This window comes from Trichoderma asperellum, chromosome 1 (assembly GCF_020647865.1).
Source record: "Trichoderma asperellum chromosome 1, complete sequence".
Taxonomy (NCBI): domain Eukaryota; kingdom Fungi; phylum Ascomycota; class Sordariomycetes; order Hypocreales; family Hypocreaceae; genus Trichoderma; species Trichoderma asperellum.
In genome coordinates, this window is record NC_089415.1 from 6,613,114 (window position 1) to 6,631,007 (window position 17,894).

The 17,894-nt window shown below is 49.8% G+C and overlaps 6 protein-coding genes across 6 annotated transcripts; 2 read left to right on the forward strand and 4 right to left on the reverse strand.

Moving 5' to 3' along the window:
* Nucleotides 1–286: 286 nt before the first annotated feature.
* On the reverse strand, nucleotides 287–1,123 carry TrAFT101_002093 (uncharacterized protein; the record flags this gene model as incomplete). Its single annotated transcript, XM_024906417.2, has 1 exon — nucleotides 287–1,123. One exon carries the CDS (start codon nucleotides 1,121–1,123, stop codon nucleotides 287–289), a length of 837 nt encoding a protein of 278 aa, XP_024763210.1.
* A 244-nt stretch (nucleotides 1,124–1,367) lies between these two features.
* On the forward strand, nucleotides 1,368–4,158 carry TrAFT101_002094 (uncharacterized protein). Its single transcript, XM_024899673.2, has 5 exons — nucleotides 1,368–1,582; nucleotides 1,688–2,238; nucleotides 2,305–2,772; nucleotides 2,842–3,210; nucleotides 3,279–4,158. The coding sequence occupies exons 2-5, from the start codon at nucleotides 2,230–2,232 to the stop codon at nucleotides 3,996–3,998; spliced, it is 1,566 nt and encodes a 521-aa protein (XP_024763211.2). The 5' UTR covers nucleotides 1,368–1,582; nucleotides 1,688–2,229; the 3' UTR covers nucleotides 3,999–4,158.
* Nucleotides 4,159–7,047: 2,889 nt separating this feature from the next.
* On the reverse strand, nucleotides 7,048–8,824 carry TrAFT101_002095 (uncharacterized protein). The gene is made up of 4 exons (XM_024899535.2): nucleotides 8,453–8,824; nucleotides 7,972–8,380; nucleotides 7,520–7,914; nucleotides 7,048–7,464 (listed from the first exon to the last, which is right to left on the reverse strand). Exons 1-4 carry the CDS (start codon nucleotides 8,602–8,604, stop codon nucleotides 7,170–7,172), a joined length of 1,251 nt encoding a protein of 416 aa, XP_024763213.1. The 5' UTR covers nucleotides 8,605–8,824; the 3' UTR covers nucleotides 7,048–7,169.
* Nucleotides 8,825–9,476: 652 nt separating this feature from the next.
* Nucleotides 9,477–10,852, reverse strand: TrAFT101_002096 (uncharacterized protein). The gene is made up of 3 exons (XM_024907836.2): nucleotides 10,529–10,852; nucleotides 9,937–10,418; nucleotides 9,477–9,872 (listed from the first exon to the last, which is right to left on the reverse strand). The coding sequence occupies exons 1-3, from the start codon at nucleotides 10,622–10,624 to the stop codon at nucleotides 9,674–9,676; spliced, it is 777 nt and encodes a 258-aa protein (XP_024763214.1). The 5' UTR covers nucleotides 10,625–10,852; the 3' UTR covers nucleotides 9,477–9,673.
* Nucleotides 10,853–11,025: 173 nt separating this feature from the next.
* On the forward strand, nucleotides 11,026–13,671 carry TrAFT101_002097 (uncharacterized protein). The gene is made up of 3 exons (XM_024907837.2): nucleotides 11,026–11,448; nucleotides 11,510–12,404; nucleotides 12,463–13,671. Exons 1-3 carry the CDS (start codon nucleotides 11,188–11,190, stop codon nucleotides 13,314–13,316), a joined length of 2,010 nt encoding a protein of 669 aa, XP_024763215.1. The 5' UTR covers nucleotides 11,026–11,187; the 3' UTR covers nucleotides 13,317–13,671.
* Nucleotides 13,669–17,582, reverse strand: TrAFT101_002098 (uncharacterized protein). Its single transcript, XM_024899705.2, has 3 exons — nucleotides 16,799–17,582; nucleotides 14,969–16,712; nucleotides 13,669–14,881 (listed from the first exon to the last, which is right to left on the reverse strand). The coding sequence occupies exons 1-3, from the start codon at nucleotides 16,919–16,921 to the stop codon at nucleotides 14,256–14,258; spliced, it is 2,493 nt and encodes an 830-aa protein (XP_024763216.2). The 5' UTR covers nucleotides 16,922–17,582; the 3' UTR covers nucleotides 13,669–14,255.
* Between the last annotated feature and the right edge of the window lie 312 nt (nucleotides 17,583–17,894).

Below are 17,894 nucleotides of genomic sequence, written 5' to 3' on the forward strand. Positions count from 1 at the left end.
GAATGGGTTTTGAAGTTGAGGTGACGCTTAGCTGCTCCAGTATCCGCTATCCACGACCTGAGTGCATAGAAATATTTATTGACACTGTATCAATGTGGTTTTGCTGGTAATGCAGCACAGTGTGTTCGTTTTAGGCTTCCATTACGTAGAGGGATCTCTAACCTAGACTGGAACTTGAAAATGATAAGAAAGAAATGCTAGACGCCAAAATCCAATTTTAGGAGCCGTTCAATCTCTCATAACGCAGATTTTATCATTTCATAAACATTAATCAGGAAACCATCAATCATGGAAGCTTGCTGCCCTCTCTCGTTGCCTTTCCCACCAGCGAGCTTGTTGTATCATCCGCATATCTCTTATAGACTTCGATAAATTTATCATCGTCACTCCAGGTGTTCTTCACGCTCGGGTGATTCTCCACAGCCTTGATCCACGAATTCCATCTTGTCCACACATTGCTTTCACCTCCCTCTTGTGGTATCTGAAGCCCACCCGGCTTATAGTAGTCCAGCAGGAATAGCCGCTTTGCCCAAGGCGCCAGGCTTATGTCCACCAAGCTGATATTCTTTCCCAAAAACCATGGGCCCTCGGGATCCATCTGCGCCACGAGAGTCTTGATATGTCCGTGAAACTCTTCTCGTGCTTGATCAATGGTGAAGCTCTTATCGGGAGTGTGCTGCAGAAATTTGTAAAAAGCAGGAACGATTCTGGTGCTGATGTGGTCTATCCAGAGCCGAGCCCTGGCTCTTTGATATGGATCTGACGGCAGCAGGCGAGGGCCGTATTTGGCCTCATCTGCATATGCATCCTCAAGATACTCGATAATGACAGAGCTTTCATACAGAGGCTTCTGTTCTGTCCCAGTAGCGTTAACAGGCACAGCGAGAGTGGGCACCAGGCCGCGAGGATTCATCTTGAGAAAGTCTGGCTCCTTTTTGTACGGGTTGATTTCCACATATTGATGGGGAATCTTTTTCTCCTCCAGAGTGATCCAAACCCGCTGTACAAAGGGACAGAACCATCCTCCGTATAATTTGAGGGGTTGTTCGTCTGCGTGAAGAGCTGCCAACTTCGCAGCGGCGCCGCTGGGGGCCGAATGAATTGAAGTGTCTATGCTGGGCATTTTTTTCTCCTCTGGCTTTTATTTCTGATGGAGGCTGATATGATGGTGACAGAAGATGAAGTATTTCTCTAGATGAAGATGATATTGGAAACAATAAATCCAGGTCAGATGTGGGCAATCGAATGACGTTATTGACTGCACCCCGCCAAATCGAGGGGTATTCCTGTACAGGCTACAAGACATGGATATAATGGGGAATCATCTACATGGAAGACTCCTTGCAATTCTAGGAGATTCAGCCGTTTCACCATTTTTTCCTCTATCTATTCAAAAGCTTGAAGTCCGCCAACGCTTGCTTCTATGCACCGTCAAGAGGCAGAACTAGAACCGCCAATCGTCGACTAGTACTCTTTTGAGTGATGAAAACCATTTCCATGCTCGCTGCTGCAAAATGAGCTACACAAGAGCAGAAAAACTAAGCCAATAGAAACATTACAATTTAAGAAGCATCTTCAAGATGTGCGTGGCCAGTAATCCTTTTACAACAAAGCTGGCCGGCTGGCCGACGCGTGCATAGTGTTGTATATGTGTATATGGATATAGCTAATCAAGCAGGCCCAGTAGTAGCAGCAATGACTAGTAGTTATCGGCAACTTGCACTTTATCTTTCCTGTTAATTACTCCCTACCTGTTGATTCACCTAAAAGCTGTCAAGGCCATTCACTGGTCTGTGAACCACCAATGTGAATGCGTCGAGTTGAACATTAGGCAGTGTTACATCCACGCCTTTAGGCACCAGCCGCAGGCAGCTGCTCTTATCTAAGAGAGAGGACCAAGTTACTCGGTTGCCATCTTCACCGAAATTTCGAAATTAACAACATGCAGCACCGGCCCGTGCACTGTGGGCCGCATCGTCACTTTCGAATGAGAATTCTATCCGAAGTTGAGTCGAGTCAAGTTGCTGGCCTCCCGCATTCAAGACATCTTGATAGTTCGCCCTTGCGTAAATACTATTGAGATGTGCAGTATATAAGCCTCTGGCTATACTATTCTTCTACCCTTTGTTGCTACCTCATCCGCATATCTATTCTATCCTCCTACATTATCGGTGCATTTCATTCTATCAGTCAAGTCCTTAGCCAAGTTTCCCCAAAGAAATTAGGATCATGAGTTCTGTATCTTCGTCTTCGGGAACCAACTCATCTTCAACAGACAACACTGACTCAACGCTAATTTTACAGATGAAGCTCTTCGACTTGGATGATGGCGATGAAGATATAGAAGAGCTTGCCGCCTCCCCGCTGTTTACCCAACCTGTTCTTCAATATGGAGCTTCTTTAGAAGAAAGTCCGTTCACCCAATACGGGCTACTTGGGCGCGTGATTGAGAACAACAGCATGGACGGACTTAGCGACGACGATGCTGCAAAAGACCGTATGCTCTTTTTCAATGCAACGGCGCCGTCAAGTGTCTTCATATGCGGAAGTCAAGGTTCTGGAAAGAGCCACACCCTGAGCTGTCTCTTGGAGAACTGCCTCATGCAGTCAGAAGCAAATGTTTTGCCGCGTCCGCTGACAGGTATAGTCTTCCACTACGATCCCTGGGTATCTGACTCTAGAGGTTCGCCTTGCGAGGCAGCCTATCTGGCTTCCGCCGAAGACGTCTCGGTGAGAGTTCTATGCCCGCCCACCAACGTGCGACAGATCGAGGTACGTAAGAGCACGAGACTATGAAGCCATTGAATAGTTAGCCACTTCTAACTTGTTGATTCTGTTTAGAAAATTTATTCCAAGCTGCCAAGTGTCAAAGTGGAAACACTACGCATCAACCAGGCCGACTTGAATACAAAACGGATGATGGATTTGATGGCAGTCAGTTCCGTTCAGGGCGGCATGCCATTATATCTGCACGTTGTGCAGCGTATTCTACGAGACCTGCGCATCGAGCAGCAAGAGAACAATACCACATTCAATTATCGCAAGTTCAAGGATCGTCTTTTGAACGAGGACCTGGCCGCTGGCCAACTCGCGCCTCTTCAGCAGCGACTCGATACGCTAGAGAGCTTCATGGTAAAGGAGCAAGTAGCCAACTCGTCAAATAAAAGCGCCAAACGCAATATGGGTAAAGGAATTGATTGGGAGCCAAAAGTAACCCGTCTCTGATCCCACACAGCGTCACTGGACCCACGAAGCTAACAGTGTCACTCGTGATATAGGCGGGCCAGCTCACCATAATTGACCTCTCATGCCCTTGCGTAACGGAGGAGACAGCATGCTCTCTCTTCAATATTTGCCTTGATCTCTTCTTGGAGCAGAACCCTGATGTTGGTCGTGTAGTGGCTTTAGATGAAGCGCACAAATACATGACAGGCACGGATGAGTGTGAAGTGCTGACGAACTCACTTCTTTCAAACATTCGTTTGCAGCGCCACCTAGGTCTCAGAGTGATTATATCGACCCAAGAGCCTACCATTTCGCCAAAGCTGCTAGATCTGTGCTCCGTTACGATTGTGCACCGATTCACCTCTCCGGACTGGCTCCAGAGTCTGAAGAAACACTTGGCTGGCGCATCAATCTCGCTTCTGAGTAAGGATCCGTCACCGAGCAATGGTTGCTCCAATGGCGAATATGACAAGAATAGCCTTGTTGCGGGCCTCAACCCCAATGATTTTGCGATGAAGCTCTTCAGCAAGATCGTAGCTCTTCGGCGCGGCCAAGCCCTCTTGTTTTGCCCATCCGCCATGATCGACGTGCACACAACGCCACTCAAACCGGAGAACGGATCCTCTGCCAAAAATGGGTGGAATGATGATGAGGGGGAATCTGTGCCGGAGGAGGTGAACCCACAGCTTGTGAAGCTGTCTCATGGCCACATGAAGATTCGGGTGCGGAAGAGGGTCACGCAAGATGGAGGAAGAAGCATTCTTGCCGTATAAATTTGTTTGTTCGATCTGGGTGTTGGATAGGACACGCGGATCGGATGTAAACCAATTTCATGGCCCCTTGGAGATAGTTTATTAGACTTGCCGATTAATTTTCATCTCAGTGGCTGTGTTTATGCCTAATACATTGCATCACCTTGCCCTTTCAACCCAGCCTCTTTTCACTAAATATCCGCCTCTACCAAGCAATGCTCGCTTGCAAAGGGAAGAAAATCCGTCTATAACCAACTTTTTCACTCAAACCGTGAATCAGCCATAAGCGCCGTCATATCGAAATTAAGCATATTCTGCAACACCATATCGTCCATCATGAGATCCATCTGATATACGCCCGCAGGCTGCTGCTGCTGCTGTCCCATGTATTCCGAATTTTCCACGATAGATGCATCCACTACGCCATGGCCACCCATCATATACTGGAATCGAGAGTGTGAATACGCAGAGCTGTCCATAGATGTCGGTGTAGCCTTCTGTTCCGATATTGTCGACGGCACCGAAGTGTCACGACCCCTAAGCCGTTGATTTCGAGATGCCAATCTCTGCAAATAAGCCTGAGCAGCTTGTTCTCCGCCAAAGATGAAGCCTATATCCGCGACCAGGTCCTCGGTATCTTCTGGCACCGGAGCCCCATTGTTCCCCATCTCCACCAAGCTCAGCATTTTAGTCAAAACTTGTCTCCCGCGGCTAGCGACGGGGGACACGCAGCCTTCATCTTCCAAAATCTTGAGATCGTCTGCCATGTTTCTGATTTGCTGCCAAGCATTCGGTATGGGCAATGAGCCTTCTACCAAAAGTAGCGCTGTGACTGTCACGGCAACAGAAAACATTTGATATGCCTGGGGAAGGAACTTTTGAAGGGAAGTCCTTGATTTGTTCCATCGGAGGGTTCTGTAGACTGCCATGGCGTCCCCGGCTGCTTCGATGCATTTGGCCCAAGAGTCGCCGATACGATGCGATATGAAGGGACGATACATGCGAATGCGCTGAGTACTGATGCATGTGCGGATAATGTGATTTTGCCAAGTAAGTATCTCCGCCATTGGGTGTGGCAACGGAGGCGGTCGGCCCTCTTGATCGAGTTGAAAGAACCAAGGGTAGGATCTTGTAATGTTAAGGACCTCGTCATCCAATTTGCAGATAGCCTCGTAGGAGTCACCGTCGTTAGGATTACGGTAACAAATATGATTGTTCATCAGCTTGAAGAATCGGGCTCTGAATATGTTTAGCATCATGACAGTTGGCTCATCATGAGGACGTGGCCGCAGGAATGTCTCGGTGATGTCGTCGTCGTTGCAGTTGAGTGGTAGAGGGACTCCCGGAGTCTCCAAGCGTATCAGTGGAGAGCGACCCAAACAGATGGATTGGAATCTTTGAAAGTTATTAATTTGTTCAAACCAAGAATAAATCGACTTCTTACGTGTCCGAATCAACGAGATCCCACCAGATACGGTGTCTCATCTCATCATGCAATGTTTGAGAAGGAGCTAGGTCTTTATCTAGTCCGAGAGTTTGAGCGGTTCTCACAGCTTGCCCTAGCCGTCTATAGAGTACAATTGTTTAGCTTACCCGTCACATTAACTATCAATCTCAAGAAGGGCTTACGAGTTTAGTGTATCAATCTTGTTGGTGGAGTACCAATAAAACTGCGTTATGGAAAAGGTCTGAAGTTGCACAATGCACGGCTTTGACTCGTAGTCTCCAGCCCGCAACGCTTGGTGAGAGACCTTGTGCCATACATGTGCAAGGTCCCGGATCGACTCCTTAGGACATCCGAATATCTCAGCCGTCCCAGGAGGTATGAAAAGGGCGCTGACTGAGATGATGGTGAAGAGGAGTGCCGTGAACATGAAATCCATCTCCTGGCCGTCCTTGGCTTCCCAGAAGTCTTCATACTGGCGCCGGAATGACGGCACGTGAGTGATCTGGAAGATCCAGTTGATATGATCGAGGTAGTAGTTCACCATCAGGTCACACATAGACCGCGATGGCAGGGCCGACCGCAGCTGCGTCTCCCAATACCGCCTGTTGGCGTCTCCCTCCATCATGTTCCACAGCAGAGACGGCTGATTAGCACGCTGAATCTCTGCGAGGAGCTGCGGAAGCGAAGAGACGGGTATGGACGTGGTGTTGGCGTCTAAGCCGAGAGCCCGGAAGAAGGACGGGACATCTCTGGTCTCAACAGCAGCGTCAGCCTTGGGCCCAACAACAGCCAGCTGGCTGTTCCGGAGCGAGAGCAGGCCCACGCCGGTAGAAGCATCAGTGATGGCTTCTCGGACCGAAGAATCCACGTTGGAGGCCCCCTCCGGCGATGCGGCATCGACCTCTGCCGCCGTCTGCTCTCTGCCCCTTGGCCGACCTGGCTTCGGAGGCGCCGGGTTCAGGCGGCAGAACTTCTCGCGACGAAAGCGCGTGCAGGTGCCGCAGGGGACTTTACGGTCGCACTTGAGCTTGTGGCGCCGACATGCAAGGCAGCTCAAGGGCTTCCGCCCGCCTTTGTGTGGTCGTTTGGCCTGACGGTCCGTCGCCAGATGCTGCTCGTCAGGGACCGGAGATTCGGACATGGGGCCGCGATGCTTCGGAGATGGGCGCCACAGCCTGCAGAGTTGGCTAAATTAAACTGCACCTGCACCCAGCTCTCGCAGATTAAGACCAAAAGAAATGGAAGAAAAATAAGGTTAAAGGTAAAAATGACAGCCAAAAAGGAGAATTGGAAAGAAGAAATCATTGCTAATTAAGAATTGGAAGTCGGCTTGTTAGACTTGGCGAGGGAAACCAATTGGAGGTGTTCCCAACCGAACTTATTGCGCCACGCCACTGGACTGGGTTGAACGGAGCTGACTATTGACTATGAGAATACGAAAGGAAATAGTAATCATTTATTCCTCTCTTCAGCTTCTTTTTCTATTTGCGTGCATATTCTTCAAACTTGATGTTGAGCTTGTAAGAAAGTAATATATTCCAAATTAACAATTGATTGGCAGTTGGCAAATCATACTCGCTACATGTATTCTACATTGATTCTTATACTTGTCTTTATTCAACATGGATTCCTCTGCAAGTCGCTATTCTACAAAATCATAAAGATGTCACTATTCTATATTTATAAGAAAATACATGTGATACTTCATGCACTTAGTTGAGGTAGGACCGTCTTAGTTCAATTACCTAGTTGAACGGCTGGCTCAACAGCCCCTCAAACTTTTCAACTATAGCCACAGCACCTCCCTGAAAAGATTGCGCAACGGCTTCGTCTCGCTCTTTGCCTCTCTCGGCACCGACAGCCACTCGCTTTTCACCTAAAGCGCGAGCTCCTTTCACGAGAACCGATGTTCGCGGCTGGCGGGTTTCTGCAAAAGGCCGGAAGATGTCCGAGATGGAGCCGAGGACCGCGATGCTGCTCTCAAAATCTTTGCTGGAAGAGAGATCTGGGAGTGCGGAACTCAAGTGGTAGCAATCTTCCCTGTTGACGAGTCAGTAAGTGTTAGGCTTCATCAAGTATGCGGAGTTCCACTCACATAGCTTGATTGGCACCCTGTCCGAGATGAGGGCTGGTAGGATGGGCTGCATCCCCGACTAGCACGCATCGCTTAGAATACCACTGCTCTGGTTTCAACTCGTCACGATCGAAGAGACCGAATTTGATAATGCGTTCTGAAGACTTCACCCCCTGTATGATGCTGTCATCCCATCCCTCAAGCAGCTTACATAGAGCATCTTGCTGGGCTTTCATCTCGTCAGCTGTAAAGGGGCGCCATGTCTCTTCTCTCTCCTGGGTTTCACGCTGAGTGAGAGCCCATGATGTGGTCTTTGGACCAACTGGGTAAGCAATGACGTGCGTTCCATCACCGTACCAATTGCGCATAGCTGCCAAGTCTCGCAGAGGCTCTGGGGTTTCTGAAAGGAAAGCGGTCTTTGTACCTCGTCGTTAGTCACTCCTCTTAGTAGATTAGGGATTCTCGAAACATACTTGTGTGAGACCCGTAAACGAAGGGGCACCCTCTTCAATCCCCCGTTGCTTTTGCAGTATCACTCTTGCTGCTGATTTGATGCCATCACATCCAATGAGAAATGATCCCGTGACTGATTCGCCGTTGCTGAAGGTTGCTGTCACTGAATTGTCATGCTCTTGAATATCAACCAGTCCCCACCCTTCTCTAACTTCGATGCCCTCTTCCAATACCTTGTTTTTCAGTAATAGATTTAAGCTTGTTCGCCTGATGCCGGCAGCAGGCTGCTGGTATTTCTCGGCAAAGGTGGCCGGTAAGTCGGATTGCCCCAAAACCTCTCCTGAAGCTTTGGCATCCCAAAGAGCTTTGAGTGGCAGGGACTCGGCCTTTATAGCGTCTGCAACCCCAATCATGTTAAAGACTTTGAGCCTGGAATTTTAAACATTAATACTTTTTTTTTTTCAATCCATCAATAGAATTCATGTTTGGCATAGAACATACCCGTTGGACATCACCATCAATGATGCTCCGGCAGTGCCCAGCTCTCGAACCTTTTCAAACACAATTGGATGATAGCCCTTGCGCTTGAGGAGAATCGCAAGCACAGGTCCAGCTACACCGCAACCGATAACAAGAACGGTAGGAGAAGCCATTTCCAATGATACAAATCTCTGGATATAATTGTATTTGTGTGAAAAGAGTGTGTTAGTGTTGTTGGATGAGTCTGATTGATTTCTCTGCCTTGTGCTTCACTTTCTCCATTCCCTTCTCCATCTATATATAAAACAAATACATGACGATGATTGATTTTTTACACTTTATAATTGCTCTCCGGATGACTCAATCGGTGATGCCGCTGCAATTGAGTTTTCAGTATTGCTTCATGCGCGTGGCCATATCCGAATGGCCTGACCGGAGAACAGACGCCATCTCCGGTCGCTGGGCGGCGCCAGATCTGGGACCCTGAGTACATAAGCTGGGCAAAAAAACCGGGACTAGAGAAATGTTCAGCACACAAAAATGTGCGAGGCGCATATACCTGCAGCGCTAAAATCTTTGAAATAGTGCTCTTATTATTCTTAAGTATGTGTATATTTAATTTGGTGTCCTTTATTTTTTTACAGTTTCCCTGCCGGGGCCCAGAATAAGCACCACATCTGTTATTGTAACAAGGGACGTGCTTCTATTGGCCAAACCTGCTGATTAAATGCTAACTTATCCCTAACTTTTATACCACTAATTCTCACCATTAACCCAACTTACTCATTGACCGTAATGCCTGATCAAGATGTCTTATTTTGTTTTGAAAAGAATACTGTTTATTATTACTAATTCCTTTCTTCTTCTTTTTATTTCTTTCGAGAAAGAGAATCACGTAGGTGGAAGTAGATACTGCTAGTGCCGCTAAAGCCCCATTCCTTTCGAATCAAATAATGCGACATGGTGGCTTACACGTCCTTTTAACAGTTGGGAAAAGCAAATGGCAAGATTTCCGAAGTGATGAAAAAGAAAAAGGAAGACCCTAAATTTCCAAAATAGCTGAAACTGAAAGAGAGGAATTCGTCATTTCTATTGGTAGCCAAGACACTCTGCGCTTGCTCGTTACAGTACATCAACGCCAACTTCCATATCCAATTAGCCAGAAAAGACAACCATTGAGCGCCAATTTCCTGCACAACAAAATAGTCACACAACTTTTTTTTTTCCGTCTCCGCGTTATGATTACGACCCCACGCTGAATCCAAATGATCCGTCAAAGACGTCGAGCTTCTTGACGTCGTTATCGGGACCGCGAAGGGATTTCAAAATATCGATATCCGGAACTTTGTTTGCGGGGTAGAACAGCAAGAGGTTTTCCAAGTCCTCTTCTGTGAGCTGGCTCATCTCTTCCCACTTGTAGGCTTCGCTGACTTTGGACATCCTATCCACCATTTCAGTCAGCATCTCCTTGTCGCGTGCGCCTAGCAAATGCGTCCAAAACTTACCATCGCATCCGCTTCTGGCTGTCTTCATGGTTGGGCGCAACCTTGCGCAGCCGTGATCTCAGCTCTCCAATTGTCTCAATAGCATTCCCGACATTCTGCGGCAATTGGCTCGCTATGTGCCGCCGTAGAGATGCCGCCAGTCGCGGTCCCTTGCCGTTGGTGCTGACCATGATCTGCAGCGGCCCATCGCGATGGACGCTGCCAAAGTAGAAATCGCATTCGTGGGGCACGTCCGCAATGTTGGCCGGGACTCTCTTCTCCTTGCACAGTTTCCAGATAGCCGTAGAGGCTGCCGGGTCGTCGATAGCGACCAGCACCATGTCTGTCTTGTCCAGATCGGATGGCTCGAACAGCCTGTCGATATGTGTAACTTGCTTCTCCGCGATTCGGTATGCGACCTCTTCATTTAGCCCGGACGCAGGGCAGACGACAGTGACTTTGGCATCCGCGTTGAGACAGTTGAGAATGCGGCCAGACGCAACCTATCGATTGGTTCGCTCGTTAGTCCTGCAGCCTTTTTGCCAATCGCCAAGAGCCCAGAGAGCCTGTGTAGCCTTCAGACGTCAGAGTTTCGAAATGCAATCAGGCCTACCTCGCCACCGCCCACCACCAAGACATGCTTGTCCTTGATGCGCCAGGCGAGAATCAAGCTCCCTCCAGGCTGCACTTGTGGGAATGATTTGCTCATCGTTGAATTTCGTATTAAAGTAGCTTTCGATGTGTGGTTTGAGGCGATAGGATGGTGATATCCAAATCCGATTCAAATATCCTCTTCAGTCAAGGTTCAAGCTATGGTTGGTTTGCCTTTCACAGTGGCGGAATTGGAGATTTTTCGGAGTCTTGATAAGGCAAACGCAGCGATAGGTGTTGAGCAGAGCTCATCGATCCACCGCTTTCGGCGCGCTTGACGCTTCCCGTCCGCTGCAGTAGTGTCGGCGCATGCCCTTTTTAGCGCTCTAATGGGGACTGGAGCCTATACGTCAGCCAGCTGCACCCCTGTAGCAACGCCCAGCTTGCGCTAAAGCCAGCGAATCGCGGCTGGCGGCTGAGCGACGCAACAATTCCGCACAGCCCCCTCTTGTAGCCTGCCTTAGCCTTGCCTTGCGCTTTGGTCTGCTCTGCTCTGCCTGGCTCTTTCAGCGATGCAGCTCGAGGCACAGATCGGCCTGTCCCGGTCGTCTTGCTGTGCTCGTTTTGTTTCTTTTCCGTTCTGACTGTGGTTTTCTTTGCTTCGCTACACAAACCATCGCCATGTCTCGCAGGCTCGGCGGCGGCAGGATCCTGGGCAGCGGGAAGGGCCTTGGCCCGACCCCTCCGGCTCGATCATCCAGTCCCTTTGCTCCATCCGAGAGCACCGTCTCTATGGCCTCATCCTCTATATCGCCACCTGCGAGCGGGAGTCTAGCCGACCTAAGCCAGGATATCGGCTCCAGCATCAGCGTAGGGGCACAGCCTAAGGGCAGCACGGCGGATCCGTCGAGCCTTTCGTGCCCCATCTGCAGCGAAGAGATGGTATGAAGCCGTGATACTCGAGCGCCCTTCTTTGCCGTGACGTATTCTTACCATATTGCAGCTCACTCTGCTCCAACTCAACCGCCACATCGATGATACCCACCAAGAACTCCCCGCCGAAGAACAGAACGAGGTCAAGACATGGTTCGACAAACAGGTCCTCAAAGCGAAGCGCTTCCAGCCGCTGTCCATGATCAACATGAAGTTGCGCGGCCTCGATGTTTTTGAATCGAATGAAACCAACTTTGTTACGCCGCCGCAAGCCGCAACAGCATCCGCTAGCAAGCTCCCGATTGAAGCTCCCATCGACCCGGAGGAATTCATAACGAGACATCATTGGCAGCGCTCTACAGGATATGACATGTGCACGGATCCTACATGTGGAAAGGGGCTCGGGCCTATAAACGGAAGCGTTAATTGCAGGAAATGTGGACGCCTTTTCTGCGAGCAGCACACCATGTACCAGATGAAACTGAGCAGAAGTGCGAACCACGAGCCTGTCCGCGGTTACTGGGCTAGGGTATGCGAGACGTGCTACAAGTCTAGAGAAGGATACAACGACCACAACGGAACATCAGTAGACCACACAGACATGTTCAAGGCCATCAGGAGAAAGAAGGTCGAAAGACAGACCCTGGAAATCTCGCGCTTGGAGAAGAGGTTGACGAAACTTACAAGATTGCTAGCGAGTTCCCCAGAAGCGCTTACGAACGCATCAAACGGATCTATATTAGCTCCTGTTCAGTCACTAACTGGCCAAAAGAATCCTCGGAAGTTGATTGAACAGTCAGTAGTGACATGGGAGGAGGACGACAAGGTGCCCGAGTGCCCGTTTTGCCACCAAGAATTCGGCTCCTGGACATTTAGGCGGCATCATTGCCGAATCTGCGGCCGCGTAGTGTGCGGAGACCCTCAAACTGGCTGCTCGTCTGAAGTTAGCTTAAGCATTGCTAGTCGTACGTGTTGCTTGTCCGTTGTGAATGTCTCCCTGCTGTAGGCTGACCTCGAATATAGCAACCGGTCCTGGCGCAGAGAAGCCTCCGTCGACAAATACCGCCCATATGGCTGTGGATATTAGAATGTGTAAAGATTGCAACAGTACAATCTTCTCTAGCCGTGACTTTGCAGCATCCTTGGCGCATAGACCTCCAGACCAGCGAGCCTATGAAACCCTTCGGCAGTTTGAAAGAGGTATACGACAGCTCTTACCAAGCTTCCATCGAGCTCTTTTGGCCTTACAGCCAGAGATGAAGGAAAACGGAGAAGTCGATCTCAACAAACCTCCACCTACACATGCACAAATCCAAGAAGCGAGCAAGATACGAAAACGCCTCATAGACAGCTTTACCAAGTACGGATCTGCCGCAAAGAGGCTGCGCGACTTGACTGCGGATAATCCAACTCAACAAAGACTCCAAATCGCAGTATATGCTTCAGCGAGCACGTTTCTACACACCAACATGCTGCCGCTTAAAAACCTGCCGCAGATGCTTCGTCACCGATCTACACCATCCACCTCCTCATCACATTCACATTTGCTCCCCTCAACAAATCATTCGGCGTCAAGCCTACGGCATTCGGAGCTGGCCGAATCAGAAAATGCTTCCCAGGCGGCTAGTGAGACCAGCACGGTGGTCAGCCTGCTGGAGACGGAAGAAAAAGACCTAAGAGAACGCCTCGCTGTGCTCGAAGAACAAAAGTTTATGGTCGAAGAAATGGTCAAATCGGCCACTGGATCGAGGAGATTCGAAGAAGTCAGTGCCTTGTCTAGGAACATGGACGAGTTGAACGGCGAGATACAGGGGCTGAAGAAGAAGATTGGGGACGTGGAGAAGAAGTGGGAGGTGGCTTATCGGAATGGATCATGAGTGGAAAGAGAACCACGTCTTTCTGCCCTTTTTACAAATCCTAATACCTTGATGCGAAATTGTTCCTATTCATGCTGTTTGGACTGGGTTTTGGTTATTATCCGCATTTGTATGGCGTTTCTGGCGGTTCAGCAGATGATGAATGATTTCTTGTTTACATGGGGAAACATGGGAAGCGGTTCTCTTTGAAGGGTTTTGATTAGAGGCTTTATCTACGATATCGTTAGAGTACATGTCGAAGTAATATAGGTGCTAGACATTGATCAATCGCCTTGCCCACTTATCTTCACACATTGGTTGCGTCGGGCTGTACCAAATTAAGAAGTCATCTAAATTTAAATGTTGAAATCAAGCCTTTTCTTTTTTTTCTCTCTTTTGAAGCTTTGATGTAAAAAAACCGCGTTGATTACATTACATGCAATAAGATAGAAACATATAATTCGCTATACAATGACGTAGAAATAACGTAGGAGAGAAACCAAAAAATCCTCCCGCCATTGTAGGATCTTAAAAACATGAAAACAGTAAAATGATATCCATCCATCCATCCAATGATCCTAGAAAGCGTTTAAACAAAACCAAAAACACCATCCACCTCCGCCTCCGCCTCCGCCCTCAATAACTGAGTGTACAAGAAAGAAGCAGAAGCCAAGAGAAAGATTCTATATATCTGAGCGCATGCATATATATATATATATACATGTGAAAAAAGAAGAAGTGATATTATAACCATCCCATGAGACCAAGACAAGAAAAGAAGAAAAAAGCTGTCCAAAATGAAAAGAGCTAAAAGACAAGGACACAACTTTTCCAAGGATGCCAGACTAGGAGAGTGTCTCGCATATGCAGTATACAAATATACAAGGAATTCGAACGAGGAATAGATAACAAGAGAGGAGGAGGAGGAGGGTGAGGGAATGAAAAAGGGCGGCGCTATTACTAGTGCACTACACTTTCAACTCCCCCAAGAAATCTCCTCACTCTCCCTATTTCTAGCTCATCCTTTTCGCTCTCAACAGCCTTCAGGAGACCGTCCACGACGGCATCGACCTCTGTCTCAGGGACACCCGTGCACAACGCAACGACACGCCGGTATTTAACCTCAACATCGCGGCTTCGCCCCTTGAGAGCCATGACCATCTTGCGCGTAACTTCCCTTCGGCTTTCGATAGCGCGGATACGTGCTCGCAGAATCGTCGCAGAGGGCAGCATTCCCTCGCTGGCGAAACCGCCACTGCCCGAAGTTGAGGCCTCTTCGGCGGCTTCTAACATGGCGGCAAGTTCGGTTTCCCATGATGACGATGGGTTTGACTGGGCGGCGTTGGACTGTTCGTTCATGATCCTGAATTGGTCGTCTTCTCGGGCGTGTGTGAGGTTGGCGACCTTTTGACGAGCCAGCTGCTGCTTTTTGAGCGTGGCTGTGATCTGTTCGATGCTTCGACGGGCTTCGCCTAGCTGGGCTGATGTTGTTCGGAGGGTAGAATGTAGGTTGTCTAAGGAAGCTTGTTTGCTCTTCATTTCCTGCTGGAAAGTAGCGCCGGTCTCATTTAAGAGATGGGTAATAGCTGCTCGTATAGCGTTAGAAGACAACAGAAAAGAAGGGAGTATAACTTGGGGAGAAGTAAAAACCGATGGACGAGATTCCAACTTACATTCAATAATCTCATCACTGCTCTCTCGGCTTCGCTGGCTGGATCCAGGAGCACCGTTCTTTTCAGCTGCGGCATCGCCGTTGATCTTTCCATCGGCATTCTCACCGCCGATGCCAAAGTCCAGAGGCCGTAGACCGACACGATTAGCAATCTCTGGATCAGCTCCCACCTCTAACAGCTGGGAGATTATACTTCTGTTTCCGATGCGGGCTGCAATATTGAGCGCTGTATCTCCTGAGCTATCCTGGGCGTTGACAATCTCGGACATGAACCGCGCAATGCCCATCTTGGGGATGGATTGTGATCCATTGATGCCATTTCCATTCAACTGCGTAGCTTGGCTATTCGGGACACTACCTTGTCGCACCACCCACTCTAATAAGCTCTCTAGGTAGTATCTGCTGGCGGCGTTGCGACCCTTGACGGCGCTTGTAACTGCAATATGATGCAAGACGGTTCGTCCTTTGTGATCGCGGAACTCAATTGTGCCTCCCAAAACCTCGAGAAGGTCTGGGAATGAGCCCTGGTCCATGGAATTTGTAACGAGACATGCTCGCATGAGGGCCGTCTCTCCTGATGCGTTTACTCTCCGGGGAGAAGCACCGACGGCGATGAGAGCCCGTAAAAGAGGCATTCGTGCCAGTGTAGCTGCCCAGTGAAGAGCGGTATGGCTTTGAGGGTCGATGGGCATGTCAAGTTCGAGAGGTGTAAGAGTTTGAAGCATCTCGTGCGACGACTCCTCCGTGACCGAGTCCATGAAAAGGCCCATAAGCATACTGCGTTTCAATTCTACGTCGGGAGATACCTCGAAGGGCAGAGGGGGGGACGGGCCGCTGCCTTCATCTATAGCATCACGTTCATTAATCGCACTTTGCGTGTACACAAAAGATTCGTTGGGCTCCGTTGGTGATCCCGGAAAAGCTGTGGCATAGGCATCCATATTCTGTCCGTAGGCACCAAAGCTATCGGCGGGGGTTATGGTGACTCGTGCACGTTTTCTCGGAGGCTCGTTATCGGGCATGCTTACATTGCCGTTCGGCTGTTGGTGTTGGTGCTGTGACTGCTGTGACTGCTGCAGCTGCTGTTGTTGTAACTGCTGCTGCTGCGTTGAGTAGGCAGAGTCGACAGCTGGGTTAGTATAGTCGGAGGTATAGCTTTGCTGAGAGTTACCAGGGAAATCATCGCCATTCTGCATCGAGGGCTGCCGGCTGAAGCTTGGAGCTCGCGATGGCCCATTGCGATTTCTAGGCCCGGGAGAGCCGAATCGAGCTTTGCTGATGGCGGCGACGGCATGGGACGCTGTGCTCGAAATGTTTTTGAAAAAAGTGCCCGACAAGCCATTGGGTCTCCCGTCGCCTCCAGCGTTGTACATGCGTTTTCTTTGCGCGGCCATGGCTTGTTCTTTAGTCGGGGTGTTGAAATCGCCGCGGCCTGCAACGCCTCCATCCTGCCCCATGTCGTACGTCAAAAGCGGCCGCAGTAATTCCTCCACACCGTATTGGCGGCAGACTTCAACGCCTCGGTCGAATTTTATCCAAGTGCCCTGGTATTTGCCGTAGCCTCCTTGGACCTTTTCGTGTTCACCGATCTGGATCTCCTTCTCGAGAATCTTGGTGCGCTTCCCCTTGTCGACTCCGGCGACTTTGAGAATCTGCGTGGCATTCAGCCAGGAGTCGTGGCGGCGGCGCATAACAGCAACGTTGTTGACTTCCATTTCATACACATCGACACCCGAATAGGAGGCCTGTTTCCCATAGTGTTAATCAATGGCCGCACGATGGCTCTCGATGGCGACGAGCGCTGACGTTGGCATAAGGCGGGAATACATACCGAGTATATCTGCGGCCCGTCGACGCCGCCATTGTAGCTCCGGTTAAACGAGGCAGCCCGCCCCGTCTGCGACTGCTGGCTCATTGTGAACGATTGTTGCGACGTCTGCGACGCGGATGGCATGGCCGAGGGTGTGAATCTGGTGAAGAAAAGGCTGTCGCACGAGACTGGACACGACAAAATAGTAGTGGCACTAATAGCCCGGAGCTCTGCCTGCCGATGCCAACTCAAAGTCTAACCCATGCACAAAACACAAGGGGGGAAAAGAGCGAATGCGCGCAAAGGCTTTGGGTTCGTTTTCGTTACGCCGCCTTTTCCTTCTTTTTCTTTTCTATCCTTCTTCTTCTCTTAGTTGCAGCCTCGTTGATCGGCCTGAGCGCTCTGGAGGTCCGAGTCCTGTGTCGGAGGCGAGCTGAGGCTTCGGTCCGCGTGGGCTGCTGGCTGGGTAACAGCAGCAAATCTGCAGCAAAAGATTGTGTGCAAGGTATAGCAACGACTACTTCAGCCGAGGGGAGGGGGTCGACGATGGCGTCTCCGCTTTGCAGGATAGCAGCGAATTAGACAACGAGCAGATATGGCGACGGCAAGAAGAGGGAGAAGATATGCAGGTCCTGGCTGAGGCTGCGCAGGAGGAAAACAATCTGGAGCAAGGGCGCGAGCTTGTGAGGCTCTGGTTCCTGGTCTCAGTGATCTGGATCTCGAGGGCAAGGTTTTGAGACCTGACAGGCACGGGTTGACTGCACAGCAAGAGAAGACAATTTCAACTACGCAGAAAATAGGAACCGGCCGTGATGCAATCGGCCAAAAGGTGCGGTGGGGATATGCAGCCGTGGCATAAGGCTTCCCCGTATGTACATCAGACTTGCGCTGCAGGAAATGTTTGCCCGTGCGAGGTACGAGGCAATGCGATGCGCGTGCCGAGTTGGAGTATGGAACGCCGTTAATTGAAACTCGGTCATGGACGTGTCTGTTTCGTGATTTCGTGTCGGGCGTGTCGCGCACCGCGACTTAAATGACCCTTTTTTTCTGTGCTGATGGCGAGACAGGCCGTGGTGGGGTTGAATAGCCCTGGTTGGCGACCCGAGACACGGCAGTT